At 45.3% G+C, this 21,499-nt stretch overlaps 1 protein-coding gene across 1 annotated transcript in view; it reads right to left on the reverse strand.

Annotated features, from left to right (window-relative positions):
• LOC106800320 (uncharacterized) overlaps positions 1-21,118 on the reverse strand; it is a 77,070-nt gene extending 55,952 nt beyond the window's left edge. Inside the window, exons 1-2 of the mRNA XM_014779925.2 lie at positions 20,869-21,118; positions 19,935-20,788 (exon numbers count right to left, since the gene is read on the reverse strand). Of these exons, the coding sequence (XP_014635411.2) occupies positions 20,076-20,788; positions 20,869-21,118 (963 nt within the window). The 3' untranslated portion in view covers positions 19,935-20,075. The remainder of the gene's footprint in view (positions 1-19,934; positions 20,789-20,868) is intronic.
• Positions 21,119-21,499: the final 381 nt, after the last annotated feature.

Below are 21,499 nucleotides of genomic sequence, written 5' to 3' on the forward strand. Positions count from 1 at the left end.
AAGACCAGCACTTCGTTAAGTTGTTGCATTGTTTCCTGAACATTTCTGAGGAAACCAAGACACACTCCATTCTAATAAAGGATTACCCTTCAGGGAGGAGCCTTCTAGCGTTATGAAGTCCTGTTGTAACCATAAGGAAAGAAAGAAAGAAACTTCAAAGCCAGGATCAAGTAGCTCTATGCCAAAAAAACAGAGAGAGCCTCTAGCCCTAGACAGGACAACCTTCTAGCCTGGCTGACAGAAACTTCAGATTCTCTCTTTGAGCAGTGCCAGTTTTTCTGAAGTGTTTACATGTCCTCGCCAGCACTGGCTTTTCATCGACTTGATTGTATGAAGTGGCTAAGCATGTCCGAGATAAAATAAGCCAAGAGAAATACAGATAGAGTAATTCACATCTCCTAATCCATGGACCTGCAGTGCAATCCTGCCATAAAACTTTAGAGGAAAGATACAGCCTACCGGAATACGGACAGGCAAGAAGTGACTATGGTTTTATCCATGGCGTGCTGTCCTCATCCCAAATCAAAGTATGTGTAACTCTGTTATTTTACCAAATATGTCAGCTTTCAGTCTGTCCTTACCCCTTATCTGCCTTACAAGTAGAACAGCTGGGCAGTCGAGCCCTTATGACAACCAGGAGCAGCTGGGAGACCCTGCCTCCTCCTCTCCCTGGCCCTGACCACAAAAGGTCTACAGCAAGATAACCCACACATAATTCCATGCTTGAGACTCTGGCTTAAAGTCTTTGTCCCCCTGTTTTAAAGTAAAGCTTCCCAGAAGTGTCAACACAAAGCTTTTTTTAGTTACAGTTCTATTATTAATCATCTTCTGAAAGTGGGTCTTGGTGGTAAGGCATGGTCTGTGATTAGCCAGGCATTACTCCCCTCCATCCTCTGTTCCCCTTGTCCTCTAACTCTTTCTAGGTCTCATCTCATTGCAACGTACTAGACTGTGAGCTCCCAACTGGCAAGTACTAGCACTTTTTCATCTTAGTGGCCCCAGGCTGCATAAAGAGCCATTGTTCACACACTAGGAACTCCTTTTCCTACTTTTGGTTCAGTTTCTTGGTCACCTCCCACCATCATTCGAAATACTCAAATGGCATAACATAATGGGATGGACACCATTAGCAATTTTCCATTCTGAGTACCACAGCAAATCTGGGCTACGTAAAGTTTAAAGAGACTCTCAAGAGCAGGAACCATGCCTTATACATTTTCTGTATCTGCAGAATCTAGCCATATTGGTTGACCAATAAGTGACTGTTGAATGAACCAATAAAAGATTAACATCATAATAATTATTTATATTTATTAAAGTCTTACTATATGCCAAGTACTGTGTTAACAGCACTTTAAATGCATTTTTTTTTAAATTTCCCAGTCACCCTATGAGGTATGTACTATTATCATCTCCATTTTACAGATGAGGAAACTGGGACACAAATGAATGAAAGAACGAATGAACATGGTGACACCACTTCCAATGTTGTTGTGTAAACATTAATGTAATGAATTGGGTGCTTACTGTAGGCAGGGCCTATTCAAGATGCTGAAATGGGAGCATGGGGGGGAAACTGAAGGGGTGGGAAGCAGATAACGATAAACAAACTCACTAACATGAAAGGAATTAGACAGTCATAAGTACCATGGAGATAATTACAAAAGTGTGATGTGGTAGTGAGTGAGCGGTGGGTGTTCAGGTGGCGTGGAAAGACATCCCTGAGGAGTGACATTTGCAGGAAGACTGCTCATAAGAGCAAACAGCAAGGGCAAAGGCCTTAAAGCAAAAATAGCTGTTTCTGAGTAAGATAAATAATTCCAGTGTGGTTAGAGGGTGCAGGAACCATGGGCTTTATAGGCCAAGTTAGGGAGTTAGTGTTTGTTTTTTATGCGCAATGAGAAAGTGCTAGAGGTTTTAAAGCAGAGGGATGACCTCTGACCTACATGTTAAAAAGATCAGTGTGACAGCATGTGGAGAAGGGACTGCACAGAGGTCTATGAAGCAGGAAGACCCTCGGAGGCTGCTGCAGTGGCCAGTCCAGAGATGACAAGATGACAGCAGGGATGCTGCAGGAAGTGGTCCTGCTCATTTAACTCCCTTATTGCTGTTCCACTATGGAGCTGCTAGACCTGGAAATGTTCACAGCCTGATAATTTGCAGGTATTCAACAACAGCTGGAATTTCTAGTTTCCGAAATAGTTTCTCTCCTTTTGACCACTTTGCTTTTAAAATAAATGATGGTACAAACATAAGTCAGCAAACACACGCAAGAAGAGGATAACCATGTTTATTCTGTCCTCTAGTAGGTTCAACAGTGACCACCAGTCAGGGTTGGCTTCATGCCCACACCTAAAAAGAGATTTGGGGTCTTCTGAAAGGCCCCTTATCCCAAAGTACACTCTTTCGTTGATCTACCAGTTAGCTCAAAATTCCTAGAGAATTTTCCAATATATACTCCTCAGAACACTGGTGCCAAGGGAAACAAGCAGGAGTTCTGTGGTCAAATAGGTCTGGGAAACACTGCATGTTACACCAAACTCTTAGAAATTCACAATTCGCATTAAGTACCAAGCTCTAAATAGTCCTGCCATAAATAACATTTACATTTATTTAGACCAGCATTTCTCAAAAACATCCAATCATAATTTTTTTTAATATCTCACTGCCATAAAATGCTGGATTATGATATTGAAAGTCTATGTAAAATGGAAATATTTCCCGACAGGAAACACATCATAAAATTCTGAGTCCCTTGGGGAAGAAAAAGCAGTAGATGATTTAATGCGCATCCTTCTCTCTGAGCCACAAGGTCACCCCTGAAATGGCTGAGGTGGCATTTCCCACTCTCTGTGTGAACAGTTGAGTCATAGGCCACTAGAATTCGGATAGACAGCCAAACTCCCGTATTCTATTGGCTAAGACTTTAAGACTAGACTTGCCCAGGATCACAAAGTTAGTGTGTGACAGGACAATGCCTGGAATCCAGCTGGTCTACAAAACAAAACCCATGGCAACACTGCTGTTGCCTCCTTCCACTGCAGTTAACCCCTGGTGTGTGCCTGTCAGAAACAGCCGGGGAAGGGAGCAGAACAGACCTGGAGTCTTTGGAATCTTTGCTTCACGTTAATATAAAGTGGTACCTCTGTGACTCCGGGAACATCACTGGGGCTGTCCAAAACACAGTATTTTCATCTATAAAATAAGATTTAACATCTACTTTGGGAAGTTGTAAGAATAAGCAATACTACGTGGAAAGTGCCTGGGACATGGGACCGGGTGGTTTCTCCTTGAGCCCACTTGTGTCTTCAGCATTCCTCACAGTCACTATCATAGTCATATGTACAAAGCAGTCACTTAGTAAAGTTTTTTTAAAAATTGAACAAATCAATCAACTATTCCAAATAATTTTTCCTATTTCAGGTACTTCAAATTTTCCACAGAATAAGCATATAATAAATTCTAGATATTTTACATATTTAGGTTTAAAATATGCCAGGCACTTCTAAGTTTAATCCTTTTAACAATCCTATGAGATTTGTCCTATAATTTTCCCCATTTTACGAATGGGAAAACTAAGGTGCAGAGAGGGCGGTGGCTCACCCTATGTCACACAGATTCCATGTTGCAGAGCTGAGATCAGATAAAGGCAAGCTGGCTCCATGCCAGATGCTCAGCTGCCATTAAAATGGTGACTATTTAATTCTGGGTGGTGACTTTCTATGGCATTGTATGAAATTGACAGTAAAGAGGAAAAATTAGAAAGATAGTGAAGTAGAGCGTGAGGAGCACAGGTGAATGACTTTACTTTTTAAGTAGAATCAATGTCTGTCTTGATGTGACCCATTCTGGAACCACCCAGATCAATGGCTATGACTTTATGAAAATGTGTATAATTCTTGCAAGGGTATTCGAATTTCCTGATTGTGTCAATCAATTACTCTAATTAAGCCATCAAGTCTGAATTAACAAATTCTTGTCTTCCACACTGATAAAATATCCAAAGCTCTACTTCATTTATTTGCTCGTTATTTTCCCACATAGAGAAACTGGCTAACATCGGGTAGATAACTATCACATACACAAATGTTAATAAACAAATTCAGAATAAACTGTGCACTCAATGAGTCTGTCCACTGATTTTAATACATCACAGGAGATCTGTGATGGGACTTATGACCCCTTAATATCCCTTCCTGGAAATTCACAGGATCCTACAACTGTAATGTGCCTGCAGGTTCCGCCATCACAATAAGGCTATATGAGATACCTAGTGGAACCACAAACGCAGCTCCACACTTGGGGGCAATTACTGTATGAGAACCACATATAAGTCACCATCACACGACTCATTCTAATTGTATAGCAGAGCCCACTGCCCACAGGGACTAGAAATCTGTTTGACACATACCTGAAAATGTTCTTCTTTGGAGGAATTTTGACATTACTATGATAAAAAATTTTTGACACCCTCAAGGTATTTAAAATATCCTCAGAGCATAAGATTAAACAATTTAACACTGAAAAGTATTTACTTACTCTGTTTAATGTCTTTCCACTTATTACAAAAATTATTAATTTTTATATTTATAGATAAGCACAGAGAATCCCATTTGTACCATGTCTTCAAAGTTTTTCTTTTTTTTAATTGTGCAAAATATGATAGTCTTTTACACTATTTTAGAATTCTCAATATTGGCTCACTTAACAACTATCATAAAATCATTCATTCTTAAATAATTCTTTAAAAATGCTTAAATCTGAAAACTATAATTATTAAATCTATCCAATTAAACAAGCCATCCCGAAACGAATTACAAAAAATACTCTTTGGAGCTTAGTGTCTGACACCTAACATACTCAATTTGAACCAGGTTCTAAAGGCAAAGGAAATTATTCAACTTCACCCAGTTTTTTTTAATGAAATTACCTGACTGTTATCATTTGAATCTCAAATTGGGAATATGTTCACTAAATGCAAATATTGCAAGAATTACAATTAGGTAGGAAAATTAAGATTCCCAAAACTTAAAATATAAGACAAGACATTTTAGGGCCGGCCCCGTGGCTTAGTGGTTAAGTGAGCGCGCTCCGCTGCTGGCGACCTGGGTTCGGATCCCGGGCGCGCACCGACGCGCTGCTTCTCCGGCCATGCTGAGGCCGCGTCCCACATACAGCAACTAGAAGGATGTGCAGCTATGACACACAACTATCTACTGGGGCTTTGGGGGAAAATAAATAAATAAATAAAATTATGAAAAAAAAAAAAGACAAGACATTTTATGGCTATTAAGTTCAGTGTCTGAAATAACAATAAGAAAAAAAATCAACCAACAAATACAACTCAAGTATTACATATACAGCTCTGCTATTTAATAAGACAGGAAAATAGGTTTTATTTACTACATATTGTATCACCACTGCCCTAACATAGCAAACCTGAGATACTGTTCCATAGCCTTCATCCATAACCTACCACTATTTAAGACGGATCCACCTTAGTTCCTACCCTTTGCATACTTTTACTAAGTAATCATGTTAAAGAATTATAACTGAATTTAAAGTACCACGATCTCCTCAGAAAACGTGACCACCACGGATGGAAACAGAACTGGCCTTCTTTTATCCTCATCAGTCACTGAACTCGATCCTCAGAATTACCCTCTTTCTGGTAACAGCTTTTCGTCTAGTTAACACCAGGTGCCCCGAGAGGCAAACATATGGAGCCAGTAACACGTTCCCTTGTTGCCTTACCAATCCCCAAAGCTCTGAACCAGAGGAGCCAAGGCTACATTCAGGGTACAGTGCCCAGAAAACAGGTGGGTGGAGAGGTCCAAGCGGCAGAAGAGAAAGGACGAGAAGCAACAGAACTTGCAGTTAGCCTTTAATTTGTCAGCACTGTGCTAGGCGCCTGATGTACATCATTTCATTTACTCCTTACTGTTATTTTTGAGATAGATGCAATTTTTGCCACTTTTTAGATGGGGAAACTGAGGCTCACAGAAGCTATACAATTTCAACTTGTCTTCATCTTATCAGTAATGAGCAGTCAAGCAAAGGTTTGAAACCTGGTCTGATTAACACAAAAGCCCATGTTCTTCCCCACACCCCTCACCCTCCCTGGAAAAGCCCTAGAAGCCTGTGGAGCAAGGGAGAGGAAAGAGAAGGTGAGGAAGCAGCTGTCACTGAAGGGCAAGAAAGTGGGGTGGGAAGGTGCTGAACTGTGTGTAGTCATGTCACATTTGTGCCTACGATCAGCTCTGGGTGGTGAGTCTATGAACCTTAACCTCCACCTGATAAGAGACGGCTATACCTGTATCTATGCAGCCACATGTCAGATAGACATCTGTGGTGCTCTCTAGAGAAAAATGCTGACAACAAACCAAAACATACGTTCATTCTGGACTCATTCAAGGATCAACATCAAGAAGACATAAGAACGGTGGTGCTAAATAACAAGTGTTTACAAAGCAACGGCAATTTAATTATTTTTGCTAGAAATACACACACAAGAATGAATGAATAAATGACAAAGACCTTTAAGGAACACCTAATAGCTTATTGTTAGCATGGAAACAAGAATCCTAGGAACTGAGACCCCTCATATGGCACGCAGTGGGGAGTGCAGAGTGATCTAGTGAAGAATGGAGCAAGGAAACCAGTGCCTGGGTCAGCACTGAGTACAGACACCATGAGTAACTTGAGTAATCTCTCTTTTACATTTGTCCCCTCCCACCTCCCACTGTGTTGCTTAATTTTTAAGGAGAAAGAAGAAATTAGGCAACCAAAAAATACTTCTCATGTTTTTATTGAGAATTGAGATGGAGATGAAGTACTAACACTTGAGCCAAAAATACACAGATGGGAAGGTATAAATGATAACAGAGAATTTCAAGACAAGATTTTAAAAAACTGTTAAACTCCTCTTGGACAAGAGCCAAAAAAGAAACCTAGAAAACAATAATGTCAAAAGTGATAAAGAGATATGAATCAACAAAGAAACCAGATATGAGTTTTCTTTAACACTGGAGTGAACAAAAGCCAGCACTATTTTACGATAGGAGAAGCTAGGCACATTAGGAAACAGTCTTGGATTATTGCATTCTTTTAGCGAATTCTAGAAAATGTATATAGATCTCAGAGGGGCTGGAATAAGAAAAAGTGCTCAAAATCAGAGACTAATAAAAAAAGTGATTGAAAGAAACAAAGTCACCAATGGACAACTAAAACTACACTTCAAATACGTTCTTCTTGAGAAAATGCATTACGTGCATATTAAAATTTATAAAACATTATTATAGTGTGGCTCATAGTGCAAAGATATTCTAAACAAAGTTTATTTGACTAGTACACGGCTCCCTCTTTGAAGGCCAGCACTATATTAATATACTTTCCAAGACTAGATCTAATATGCAAATCGAAGTATGGATATATTGGAATATCAGAACCCATCAATATCATAAGGGTAAGATAACATCTCAGATTTGTTCCCTTCTAGGTAGTAACTTTGGGAAGATGTATTCTATTGTAAAGATAATTGCTCAAAATATTTTGATATACAATTTAAGCAATGCTTTGGGACCTGTGCCACATCCTTTTTAGATGACCTCGATAGTGGGAAATTGTTGCCTGTTGAGGGTGGTCTTAATGCTTGAACATAGCCCAAAGTAATTATAAGCTGAGCCCAGTGAATGAGTGGGGGTTGTTAGGCAATGCCACCACGCGTCAAAAATGCAATGTGACTCGGGAGCCGGCCCCATGGTGTAGCAGTTAAGTGCGCACGCTCCGCTGCTGGCAGCCTGGGTTCGGACCCCAGGCACTCACCGATGCCCTGCTTGTCAGGCCATGCTGTGGTGGTGTCCCATATAAAGTGGAGAAAGATGGGCACAGATGTTAGCACAGGGCCAGTCTTCCTCAGCAAAAAGAGGAGGGTCGGCATGGATGTTAGATCAGGGCTGATCTTCCTCACAAGAGAAAAAAAAAAAAGCAATGTGACTCTAAGGCAATGCAACAGCAAAAACGATGATGCTTTGAAAATTGTTGCAAAAGAAGTTTGTGGTTGTTAATGAAAAATTCTAGGGAGCTGTAGGTTTCTGGAAAATACTGGCTTCCCAGAAACAAATCCCATTTTATGACTATCCCTCTTCCCATAGCCTGTCATCTGACCTTTAATCCTCTCTCCTGACTGAAGACGATCCACCAGAGGCTGTGCGCTACAGCAGCTCTGTCTGGCGCAGGGGTGGTGGGCCTGGCTCCAGCTAAGCATCCTTCATTGCTTACCGGCTGCACTGACTTCAGGTCCCAAGGCCAACGAGAGTCAGGATTAGCCTGGCCGGGCAAGCTCCAATCTTTAGTTTAAAAAAGAAAAAAGAGGACAAAAAGAAGGAGGAGGAAGAGAAGGAGTGGGTGGAGGCTTTGAAGTGCAGGAAGCTCACCCCCAACAGCTATCCCTGAAGCCAAGTGACAGCGACACCTGCATGTGAGGTGGGAGGCCCCCCGCCCCTGCGGTGACTCTCTGACTTCCACACCTTTAGCTTTTGTGCACCTCCCATTCCTTTACTGGATAATAGAATTGTCCAGCTAAGATCTCATCAGGTCTACAATGTCATTGAAATGCTACACCTTGTGACAAAATTGAGTATTTTACTCAAAATCTCTTTTCTGATTCAAATCTTGTTTATATATTTCTATGCCCCTACAATTTCATTTAGCTTCAATTAATAACTCTATGTGGTCTGCTTTTCTTTATAGGCATGTCTGATCATTAACTAGACGTGGTAAAATTCCTTTATTTTTGCAAAGCCACACACAGCCAATTCCAAGCCAAATTTGACCACACATTTTGTTGTTCTTCTTATGACCATCACTGATGATGCGTGGTGTGTGTGGTTCTGTGTTGGAAGCAAGTGAAGGAGAGTCACCGACATCCTAGGATTGCAAAACCTAAACCAGATTGTCTCTCCTTCATACCAACTGTTCTGAAAAATCCTCAGTCAAATACCTGATACAAAATCATTTTCCTTAGCAGTTGCTAAGATTTCTTTGAGGTCAAACGTGAAATAATGTAAATATGATGGTTATTAAGAGGCCAGAACAATTTAGATGTAAAAATTCTGGTGTGTTGGCAAAAATGTAGTGCTTTATGGTCATACCTTCTAACATTGAAAAAAAGGTACGTGCAGAAATATTACTGGAGAATCATGAAAATATTTCTTAACTTTGAACACCTCATTTTATAGATGATGTAATTGAGGAATAGAGAGTTTCATGACTTGGCCAAGTCCTATAACTCATTATTAACAGGATCAACACTTGTTCCTTAGACCTTCAGACCAGGGCCCTTTCCAGAATATTCACTGCCCGGATCTCTAGCAGGGGTGCATACTCCTGAGGCAATACTGAGGCAGAACACTGCTGGCAGGCAGGTACAGTCTGGGGAAGGCAGGAGGAGGGAAGAAATGGCAACAGCAGGGACGACTCAATTCTGCACAGATCTATAATTCATTTCCGTGGAGCTTTGCTCCAAAATTACCAGCTTGTTAAGGTTCTATATTCTTCCTCCTGTTCTGCACCTGTGGCCAAAACTGCTGACCTAGTAGACTTGACCACAACAGAAAACAGATCGATTCGTGTGGTTCCAAAAGAGCTGAAAATATTTTTTAAAATAATATGCACTTCAAGGATGATGCTCCGGTCAAGATTCACCATCATCAGATGGGATTTTTCTTCTTTTTTCACTGCAAAGCAAGTAAAAGGTATTAATTGCCATACTGTAAAATTCACATCTGTGAAAGTTGCAGAGTGTGTAAATTAGACTGTTATGAATTTTATATTCAAAGACATAAAACCAATAGCGATGAGAGCTAGACCTAACTCTATTTTCAGATTTATGTGCTAGTCAAGAGTAAAAATTTAGTCCATGAATTCCTTCATTAAACAATTGGCAAATACTTCTCCAGTGTTCACTATGTGTAGCCCTTGCTGGACAGCTGAAGTGTAACAATCGGACACAATCTTTGCACTTAGAAAACCTACAATTCAATATATATATACGTATATATATATATATATACGTATATATATATATATATTTTAAATATCTGCTATATGTTAGGCAGTAAGTTAGTGCTGGGGAAATCAAGATGGATTACACAGGGTCCCTGAGCTTGCACATACATGGAAGAGAAGAGAGCAATCACATCACTAATACAAAACCCTGTGATAATGTGAACCAAGCACCAGGTGAACACAGGGGAAAGCATTCATTCTGCCTGGGAAGGAGAATTAAAGAGGGCAACAAGATGTCACACTGTTTCAAAGGTAACAATGAACAAAGGCACAGAGGCCTTCCAGCCCATCTGATGGGATGGGGGCAGGGCTGGGCAGGACCAGACAGACAGTCCGCAACCTACAACAGGTTGTGCCCCAAAGCTTCCTTGGAAGTTGACCTGAACTCCAAACTATCTGCCTGTGGAAACTGTTGCTCCTGATGAGCAGCTGCTCAAACTAACCTTTGACTAATAATAATGTCTAAATTCTGAGTCCAGAACTAATAATTAGACCTAAGATCTACTGAGTATTTACCATGGGTCAGGTACTTTGTCAAGCCTTGCAACAACCCCAACTAGGTGCTGTTATCAACTCATTTTATAGGTGAAATAACTAAAGAACAGAGAGGTCAAAAAACCTGATCAAGGTCACAGAGCTAGTATGACAGGCCAAGATCTGTACTTAAACAACCAGGTTTTGGAGCTGGGGCTCTTAATCAAAACAGCATGTTTCCCCTTGGATGTCAGAAACCATATATATATACACAAACCAATATAAATAAAAGAAGGAGGAAGAGAAAGAATTTGTATGTTCTGTTTCCTGTGTATAGAATGAGCCCCAGGAAAGATGCGTTCCTTTTGGTATTGGAACTCTTCTTGGTAAGCCCCTGAATGCCCAGTGATGTTACAACTGCCTAAAAACTATCCCCAGGATCTAGACCACACATGCATCCACCACTGAACTACTATCTCTCCCTGATCAGTTCAAACGACCACTCCATCCTAACCAAGCGGTAGGAGAAGAACCAGCTATCTGAACTAATGTACACTGACATACTGTCATCCTCCCACAGATTCTACACTTCAAAAGACAAGACTTGTTACTCAAAGAAATGGGGGTGGGGCAGTGAAATGAAAGTATAATTGGCAGCGTAACAGGGTCCTTCCTCAAGGGGACCTGGTCTCCTCTTCACTCAAGGGGTTCTAGGTCTGTAACCTGGAGCAAGTCTGGGAATTGATTGAGAGGCCAGGACTCTCTCTGTTGGTGATTCAAATTAGACTTTTCTTCACTTGACCTGGAACTCTTCCACTTACACAGATCAACTCAGAATTTAGTAGACCGCCCATCTATTTCACTTCTAGGAACACCATGAACAACAAGCCAATGCCATAGGTCTCTGCGTGTCAGACTACTCTGGAGTATTGCTGTGACTCCACTGTCCATTATGGTAACTATGCCCGCCTTGCCTTTGGCAATTAAGTGGGCCACTTGGTGCCCAGGATCCAAATATCCTCATTATATTTAAGGATCCCCAGTTCAGCGGCAGCAGTTCTCACTGTACTTTCTGACCTACAGAGTTCTTCAAGGATGTTGGGGTTCCCCTCCCAAACCTATTTCTCACAGTTGTGGAGAAAGGTGTGTCCTGTGGACTCTCCCAAGGTGAGTGAGCTGGTCTTTCGTGATAAATCCACTCTGCCATTCCAGTATCCCTAAGCCTTTGGATCCCTTCCTCTACAGTTACCAAGACAGGTCTAGCATTTCAACTTCATTTGGTGTAGGTCACCTTTTGGTCCATGCTTCAGCCAACCAACCAGTTAGAGCCCTTTCTAGTGGTTCCGTATCTATAAATTTGGCCAGATCCAACTTTATGTTCCTTCCACAATTATCCCACAACCTTAATACCCCTTCCCAGACATTTCTCAGATTTCTGTCCGTATAAATTGGGAAAATCATGCAGTTTGAAGTGTAGTGCACCTCCTCATGGATCACACTTTGTACCTCACATTTAGGAGCCTGCTGGGACTTGAGTCTAGTTATAGGTCTAGAAGCAAAGTGGGGATGGTGGGGTAGAAAAATCAACAGTGTCTGCAAGGCACATTAAGTTACCTTCATCTACAGGAGGCAGAGACTATATTTGTATGCTAATGTCCATTCTCTCTTTATCACTGCAATAGAACCCCTTCCCCCATTTTTAGCTGAGCACATTACCAGCCAAAATAAAGATGACATTTCCCAGTTTCCCTTGCATTTAGGTAGGTGAATAATATTATTAAATTCAGACTAATGGGATGTGAGCAGAAATGATTCATACAACTTCCAGGTTGTGTCCTTAGAGTGTGAGGAAGGAGTGTCTTTTCTCTGTTTGCTTCCTCCATCCTTCAGCTTGATGCAGACATGGGAACAGGCTATGTTGAACCACGAGGATGAAGGCCATACATGCAAGACAGTAGAGCAATGATGGCATCCCTGGGCAACCTCACAGAGCACAGGTCGCACACCAACTTTGGATCACCTACGTCTTGACTATCATGTGAGAGAAAGAAAGTTTATTTTATCTAAGCATCAGTACCCTGAAAAACCCACAATGAAAAGAGGACTTGTGAAGAACAGAATTGTCTGTGCTTAGAACTGACTGAAAAGACCATCTAACAACTGGAGAAGAGAATTTGCTTGCTACCAGGACAGGAATACATGCGTGCTGGGTATGAAGGTAGGGACGGCAATGATGGTTTGTCTGATCTGACTGAGGGGAGGCTGGAATGTAACTGACACTGAGAAACGCACCAAGTACTCTTAACTGCAGAACAGATTCTGGAGGGCTTCAAGCCATGGAAGGCACATGTGGCTCAGCACATGGGAAGGACAGACAGAGGCAAGAGGCCAAGGTGGAGGTCTGAGGTTCTCCAGCACTGCAGGACACATGGAATGTGAGCCCAAGGCAATACTTCTGTTGACCAAGATGCAAGAGCAAAGACAAAACGAGAGAAACATCTCTGAACGAGGCACTTGATTTGGAGAGCACTCGCACCTGAGGGGCAGTGGCACCAACAGTATTGTTGTACGTGTGCGAGTTAAGGAGAGGAGGGAGGCCTGCACTGAGCACACCAGAGACGGCTGCAGGTGAAGATAAAATGCCTGGTGTGGACCCAGTCAGTCTAAAGGGAGGAGGGGGAGGGGCGAGCTCAAAGTTGCAAAAAACACTGAGGGGAGAATCATCTGAGTCCAGGTAGTAGAATAAATAACTCCCTAAGAGAGCTGCTATGGTCTTAGCAAAATCTTCACCCCCAAGTGACTAGTGAAATTGCAACAGAAAGCCAGAACTAACCACACAGATACACCACATCCATTATTTTTTTATAAAATGCATTTAAAATTTGAAATTCATATACAAAAAAAGTTTAAATATGCCTATCCTTAATATCCTAGTTTAATGTGGAATTGTGCCTACCATACAGCAAAAACGGAGAATTCAAAAATAACAGGTTATTAATCAGAAAACATCACCATCCTATGTAATAAAACAAGGCAAACAAAAACTATATATTCTGTAGGAGCCTGGAAAAACATATTTTAAAACTGCTATTATATATAGTTTTTTAAAAACCCACCAATAGGGGGCCGGCCAGTGGCAGAGTGGTTAAGTGCGCGCCCTCCGCTGCTGGCGGCCTGGGTTCAGATCCCGTGCAGACCGATGCACCACCTGTCAGGTCATGCTGTGGCAGCGTTCCATATAAAGTGGAGGAAGATGGGCACAGATGTTAGCCCAGGGCCAGTCCTCCTCAGCAAAAAGAGGAGGATTGGCACGGATGTTAGCTCAGGGCTGATCTTCCTCACACACACACACACAAAAAACCCCACCAATAAATAGAAAATCAAAAATTGTATGTTATCACTCTTAAATTTTAAAAATGATTTAGCTAAATGCTCTATGCATGTTAGATAATCATTGGTCAGTGCAAAAATTATGAAGTTATTAAAAACTGTATGTCTGATGCACTCTCTCCACAGCTATTTAGTACATGGCTTCCTGTCTCCTCATCCTTCCTGATCCTGTCATGTCCCGGATGGGTCTGAAAGGCCATACGTAGGGTCTGGTGAATGTGATAGGCTTCATCCGCGCTTATCTCTTACAGCCAAATATTGTTTAAATGTTTTCTAATACAACTTTGTGTTTAGTCTCAATTCAATGGGATATTTGTTTTATTTTGTTTACCCGATTCCACGTCCTCAAAACAACTGTTTAAATCTACAATTCTTACAAAATTCTTAATATTTTACATTATATACATTGTATCATCATGTTGTTCCTTTTTTTTGTGTGTGAGGAAGATCAGCCCTGAGCTGACATCCATGCCAATGCTCCTCTTTTTGCTGAGGAAGACGGGTCCTGAGCTAACACCTATTGCCAATCCTCCTCCTTTTTCCCCCCAAAGCCCCAGTAGATAGTTGTATGTCGTAGTTGCACATCCTTCTAGTTGCTGTATGTGGGATGCGGCCTCAGCATGGCCAGAGAAGCGGTGCGTCGGGGCGCACCAGGGATCCGAACCCAGGCCGCCAGTAGCGGAGCGCGCGCACCTAACCGCTAAGCCACGGGGCCGGCCCCACATCGTGTTGTTCTTAATCAATTACTCTTAAATATCCAGGTGTGCTTACACTATTCTAAGTTCTCCTGAACATTTATGGAAAAAAGTATAGTATTAGATATTGTTACTATGTAACTTCGTATACAATTAACTGTTAGTAGCATAGAATTTAAAAGGAAAATGCCATGTAAAAATAGATACATAAATAAAATCATATTAAATAAAGACTATGAAAATTATGGTGTAGTGTCAGAAAGACAAAAGTAACACTGTCAGTATAGTTCTAGGGCAAACATATTACTTAACTGGAATGTAAGAGCAGATATAGAGAATGTTGAGTAAAACTGGTGAGAAAAATCCTGATAATTAAATATTATCCTGCCACACACACACACCAAATTTCAGTTGCATAATTTGGCCCCAGGAAGGTACTACGTTGCTTTCATATGCATCCCACGTACCCCTCTCAGTCTCCCCATGACTCATGTTACCACCTGTTAGTCTGCTAATTTCTAAGACATTCCTCAAACATCTCTGCTCTTTTACTCATGTTCATAAATGCAGTAACAATACCTCCCTTTCTGAGCACCTGCACTGTGTCAGGCATGGTACACGGTGTGTAGTGCACAGTATTTCACGGCTATTCAAAAAAGGACGTATTACTAGCTCCATTTTACAGACAGAAAAGAGAAACAACCAAAAGAAAAAAAAAACCTCTAGGATCACATAGCAACAGGCAGAGCCAGGACGTGAGTGGAGGTCTCTTAAACCACCAAGTCACAACAGCCTCCTCCCCCAAAGGTGAATCCACAGCATCTGCTCATCTTTCCCCTGAGCAAGCACAGGGCTTCTGTAGAGCGACCCGGCCCCTGACCACCACGGGTGCGCCCCAGCCCTAGCTTCCACAGCCCAGGTGACAAAGCGATCAAGCCCATCTGTGTTTAGAGACCATTTTATTTGAGAATTAAATTCTAAATTTCTAATGCTTTTCATTGTTACATTTTTCCTTTCTGAAAGTGATAAATATGATCTACTATACAAAGCTGAGAAAGTGTGACAGAAAAGAAAGTGACTTTGCTGTCAACGCCTTCTTCAGCAGCTGAAACCTCCTACCACTGAGAGCCTCTCAACTCTGATTAGGCTTCATCTGTAATTCTTGGGGTGTGTATAAGTGTGATTTCAAAATGACATGCTACACAGGGAAAAGTATATTATGCAACAGAGAGAAAATAATGTTCAGATAGCCATACTCCTCACACATTTCAAAAGTGACTCCATGTTTTTGCTCAGACTTTAAGCCAACTATCTCTAAAGGGAATTTTAGAGGTTCTTCTTGGATTTGCACTATCACCCAAGTGTCATTTTTTCCTCAGAGCGTTAGTTGGTTGGTTGATTCTTTCTGTGTGCTACACAGCCTCCTGACCAGCTCTGTTCTCTCCTAACCTCCAGGCCCTTTTTATTTAGGGGAAGCACAAAAACTATAGATGCCACCACAGCTCTGCCCTCCTTCACCAGTCAGTCTGTCCATGCCAGCTCCCTCCCCTCCTCCTGAAAATGGGAAAGTCAGCTCTTCTAGAACTGCAAGCAACACTAGGCAAGATGGAATGAATAGGTCAGGGGCATGTGAATAAAAATACACCAATCTATTCCTGACCCAGGAATAAACTCAAATCATAAACTTCAATCATATACAAGTACTATATTATATATAGTAGAATCATGCTAAAAGAAAATAAATGTAAAAATATTTCTAAAGTGCTCAACAATTATCAGATATTATTGATTATTATTACAGAAAGTTTTGTCTTTTTTTTCATGCACTATTTGCAAGAAAAAATCAGAACGACTACCCAAGTAGTCAAGGATAATTTTGGAGATCTTTATTAGCACCACGCTCTAACCAAGCAAGCTAACTGGCCTTCTTGGAGATCTTTAAAATTTTCGGTTTCTATTGATGCGGGAATATCTGTCACCGGATGTTCATTTTGGATGGCAAACAATATATTACATTACATTTTGTTTTTGTTTTTGTTTTAACACTCAAGAGCCACAGAACACCTGCATAAAAGAGGCCTGATTTCACTTATCACTTCTCTGTAAACTTCTCTTACAGGGAAAAAGAAAAACCTTAAGCATCATATTAAACACAATGGCAGTTACTTTTTAACATTAAACACAATGGCAGTTACTTTTTAACACCCATCATTAGGTGAAAAGGCTAGGGCATCTCTGTGCAGAACAATTTGAACATCACTGTTAAAGAAACGGTTAAAGAGAACACATAAGCTTCCACAAAGACTTGGCTTTGAAGGCTGCCTTGCACAGGTATAAAAATAGATGGCTAAAATGTAAAAATCGATTCTAATGGCAAACAGATCATTGACTCTCCATGCCCAGGATGTGAGAGAAACCTGAATATCTGACTTAGTAGCACCTTGGGAGTAGGTGGACCCGAAAACCCTCCAATAACCTTGAAAATATCCACTTCCTGTAGAACAGAATTGAATGCTCAAATCAGGGGACACCAACCCAGCTCCCTCTTGTCCCTACAACTACAATGATTAGAAGGCATCAGTAATCCTTGGAAGCGGGTTGTCTTTCCCAAGCAGCAGCCCACAAGTGAGGAGGTCAGTTAAGGGGTCAGTCCTCTGGTCTTCCCAGGAACTCTTGCTCTCTTCCACGCAGGGGGAAGGTCCAAGGCCACGCACTTCTCCTGCCCCTAGGTCAGCTTTCCACAAGGGTGGGCAAAGCAACAGGCTCTACACCCAACTGGGGGCCTCTACCGCCCCCTGGCCTGGAGATCACAGACAATACCACCCCACCCCGTGTACACACACGCGCACACACACACTCTCACACACCCAGGTTGGCCTCCCTGCGCCCAGAAGACTTGTGCGAATCCGTGCGAATCCAAGCGAATGAGCTGGAAAGGGAGGGCAGCCGAGGATTGTCTAGGCCAACTCGGGCTGTCCCCGGATCCAGGAAGCAGGACGGCGGGCGGGCGGGCGGGAGAGCGGGGGCTGTCATCTTTGAGTCCCTGGAAGCAGCTCTGCTTCCAGGAAGGCCGGGGCCGCGGCGCGGACAGGCGCCTCCTGGGCCCCGAACGAGCCTACCCTTGGGCCCCAGCCTGCGGGCAGCGAACATTGCGCGGGGCCCGCGGGGCTCCGAGTAAGAAGCCAGGAGGCGGGGGGAGAGGGGCTAGGCCGTGTGGGGACCCCATTCGCGGGAGAGTGGTCCCTGCTCCGCCCTGCGCCCCTGGGAGCCTCCGGGCCGCTCTGGAGCTGCCAGCTCGCGCCGCGCGCCCCGGGCGCCCCATCCCGCCCCTCTGGAGGGCAGAGCTCCACAGCTCCACTGAAGGGCTAGACGGCGTAGACCAGCAACCCTAATCAGTCGGAATGACACGGCCCCAACCCGAGCGGCCGCGGAGCATCGGGGCAGGTGGGCTTGGGTTTCCCTCGCAAGAGGGGAAGCCCAGGGCGAGGTCTCTGGCAAGCAGCATGTCGCTCAATTAGCTGTGCAAGTCACAGAGTGGACTGAGCTGGCCCAGGTAATCACCTGCCTAATTCTTCCGACAGTCACCGCAAGCTGCTACCCCGCGGAGAGGGGAGAGAGGGGAAAAAGCGAGATGGAGGTGGGGCGAGAAAATGACTGTGGGGAAAGACGATGTGGGGCGATGCAGGGGTTGCGGCAGAGAAAATAACGCCTCCTGACCCAGCGCCAGTCCCAGGCTTCCTCCCCGATCAACACTGACAACCACAAATAGGCCCTCACAATGAAAGCCTCTTTTTAACCAAGCACTAGCTTCCATTTGGCAAATACCAAATGTGCCAGGCACGGTGCCAGGCGCTTCAGATACAGAGACGGTCCCTAGATCGTGACACGACCTAAGCGTAACGCACCAGAAGTAGCCCGGCGCTGTTTTCCCCAAATCGCTTTCCCAAAGCCTTTTTTCTCTTTTCACACTTAAACTAGAGGAGAGAGAGATCCACATCAGCTTCGTGGAAGCTGTGCTCCTCGTCTACCTGAGTGATTACTAAGGACAAAGATCCCTGCAAGAATGGTCCTTCCTCAAAACTCAAACAGTGAAGTAGAGGCCAAGGCCAGCATGCTCGCGCTGGCCCCTCCTGTCGCCCCAGGACCCTGCGACGCACAGACCGTTTCCACTCTGAGAGCCTTCTCGGGTTTTCCGCCGAAGTTTCTTGCGTGTTCATGCTGACTACAAAATCCTCCCGGTAGCCGAGTTCCACCCTCAGGACACAGGCTAGAGCCCCTCTTTCCACTACCTGCACCGACACAACATTTAGTTTAAGTGTGATGCTGAGTCCTCAACCTCAGGCAAAATGCAAAAAGGTGGCCTCTTCTGCGAAGGCCACGCTCTCTTTGTAAATACAGTGCTACTTGGTAAAAAGTGTGCTACTGCACCTATTTGAGCAGAAACTCAGAAATTCTCTCCCTCCAAGCGCGCTGCCAGTGCCTTCAGATCTGACACGCAGTTGCTTCTACGGCCCTGCGAGCCCTGCAGAAATAGTGAGATCCTGGACCAGGAGTCATGAGGCTCCCTTCTGGCCCTTCCTTAACTCTCGCCAGTCCCAGGGAGCCCCAGTCAGGCTCTCCAGCCCTTTAAAGGTCTGGAAGGGCGGCGTCTGGAGGGCGGGGGTCGTCTTGGTGGTCTAGAGCCTCAGCATCTAGCACTTTTGTCGCAGGGGTTTTTGTGAAGGTAAAAGAGAAAGAAACTTGAGGGCACTGTTTCCCTGTACCCTCTGCCTCTTCTTTTTAGAGCCACTGGAGCCCTTCACTTCTTCCATCACACTTGCTGAGATATGGGGTGGGGGAGAGATGGCTTCGGTACCTTCCGGATGCACCCTGCGCTGTGCGTCTGGGGACAAGGGAGGAGCAGGCTCTAGTATGATCCTGCTCTGTACCTAGGAAAGGGGTCTACAACCGCCTTCCAGCCAGATTTGCATCCATTGTGCAAAAGTCCATACTCCACGACAGAAAATCCACGTGTGACTAAATTCATCACAGTCTCCAGCACATGCCGATCCCAGTCACCCGGTCTCTGCAGCTGGACGGTTAAGAGAGACCCCGATGGTGAACCCCAGAGAGGGAAGTGAGAGTGCCAGGCTGTGGCACTTGGGACAGCGCGCGTCCGACGCCGCTGGCACCTGGACCGCGGCACGGGCTTCCCGAACCGAGTCCCGGAGCACCAGAGCCGCTAACTTTGGTTTGCTTGGGGGGGTCCCCCCGCCAGGAGCCCTCTTCACCCTTCCCAAGTAACCTAGGCGAGCGGACCACACTCACCTACTGCCAGGCAGATGGGGAGCAGCAGCCTGAAGATGAGCCCGCACACCACTTCCGAAGCCATCGCGTCGGTCTGTGGAGTCCGAGCAGAAGGGCTAGGCTCGAGGGTCTTTAGGGAGGGGGCGCCAGGTCCATGCTCGCCTAGGACCTCCTGCGGCCCGCGGCTCGCAGCCGCCCGGGCATCGCCCCGGCAAGGGCCGCCGCACTTTCCCCCCCGAGAGCGCGCTCACCCCGCTCTCCGCAGCCCCTCACCAGGCTCTCGGTAGTCCCCTCAACAGGAGCCCGAGCCCCCACGGCCGGCCCATACAGTGGAGAATCCCCAATCCGGTGCCGGCGGCTTCTTCCGAGGATGGCAAGGGCCGGAGCCGTGGAGGGGGGCACTTTGGCAGGGTCCTGCGGCGCGGCGGCGAGGAATGGGGGCGAGAAGGGCGTGCTGTCCTCTCGCCTGGCTCCTGGGGCCTCGTTCCGGGGCGCCGGCGCCGCTTCCTCCGCGGAACCCCCTCTGAAGCCAAGGTGCCTCGGCTGCCCGCCCCGGCCCTCTGCCCACGCGGGCTGCCGCGCGCCGCCCTCGGCCCGGGCTTTCGGAGCTGCCCGCGCGCCCCGAGCGGCCCCGCGGCGGATTCCCGAGCGGCGGCGCAGCTCAGCCTCTGCAGCCCCCGGCTTCGGGCCGGAGGGACCCGGGCGGGAGCGGCCAGGCGCGCAGAACCATCCCCCACAGCCCGGGGCTCGCGCTCTCGGTCCGCGAGTTGCGCTTCGAGTCCCTCCCTCACTAGATGGAATCCTGCGAGCGTGGGCAGAAATCGACAGGAAAGCGCACAACCAGTGCGTCAGGCTCCAACTCCCTCCTCCACGGCCTCAGTTCAAAAAACTAAAATGAAAACCAAACGCCGTCCAGATGCCAGCGCGCCCCCGGCCCGCCGCGGTGCAGCCTCACCCCTGCGGCGCAGCCCCGGCTCGCGGGCGGGCGCGCACTTCTCCACCTTCAATGAAACTTTCGAAGCCTCACTCAGGGACGGGCGTGCCTCCGGGCCAATGGGACGGCGGCTCCGGGGCGGCGTGGGGACCCCGCCCCTGCGCGGCTCGCTAGGCGGGCTCAGTGCACGGGCGCGAGGAGCGAGCCCCCACCCGCGGCGCCGGCGCGCAGGGAGAGGCCGGGCCTCTCCAGCCCCGTGGACTTGACGCATTTGTTCGCCCCTGCTTTGCGACTTCCACCGCTGCTCGCTCCCGCAGACCCGCAGCTCTGCTGGGTCTTGTCATTCTGCAGACACAGAATGCACACCTCCTGACATCCTGTCCACATGGTGTGCCCTTGAGCTTACCCAAACCCAGGGAATCGTTTGAAGTTCGAGGAAAAATGCACAGACGCAGCACGAGAGTAGTCAGAGGCTTGAACAACTTTGTGGGACTGTCACTCGTGCTAGGTCCACGCATCCGCTTGCATTCTTAAGAAGAATAGAACCAGAATTAAACCAGACCAGTGACCCTGTCCACATTTAACCTTGTGAGAAGTTTCCACTCTGAATGAGCTCTGGGAAATGCCAGTTCTGTCAGAGAATGAGCATCTT

The sequence above is a fragment of the Ceratotherium simum genome, chromosome 14, assembly GCF_057802395.1.
Source record: "Ceratotherium simum simum isolate JZ-2026a chromosome 14, ASM5780239v1, whole genome shotgun sequence".
NCBI lineage: Eukaryota > Metazoa > Chordata > Mammalia > Perissodactyla > Rhinocerotidae > Ceratotherium > Ceratotherium simum.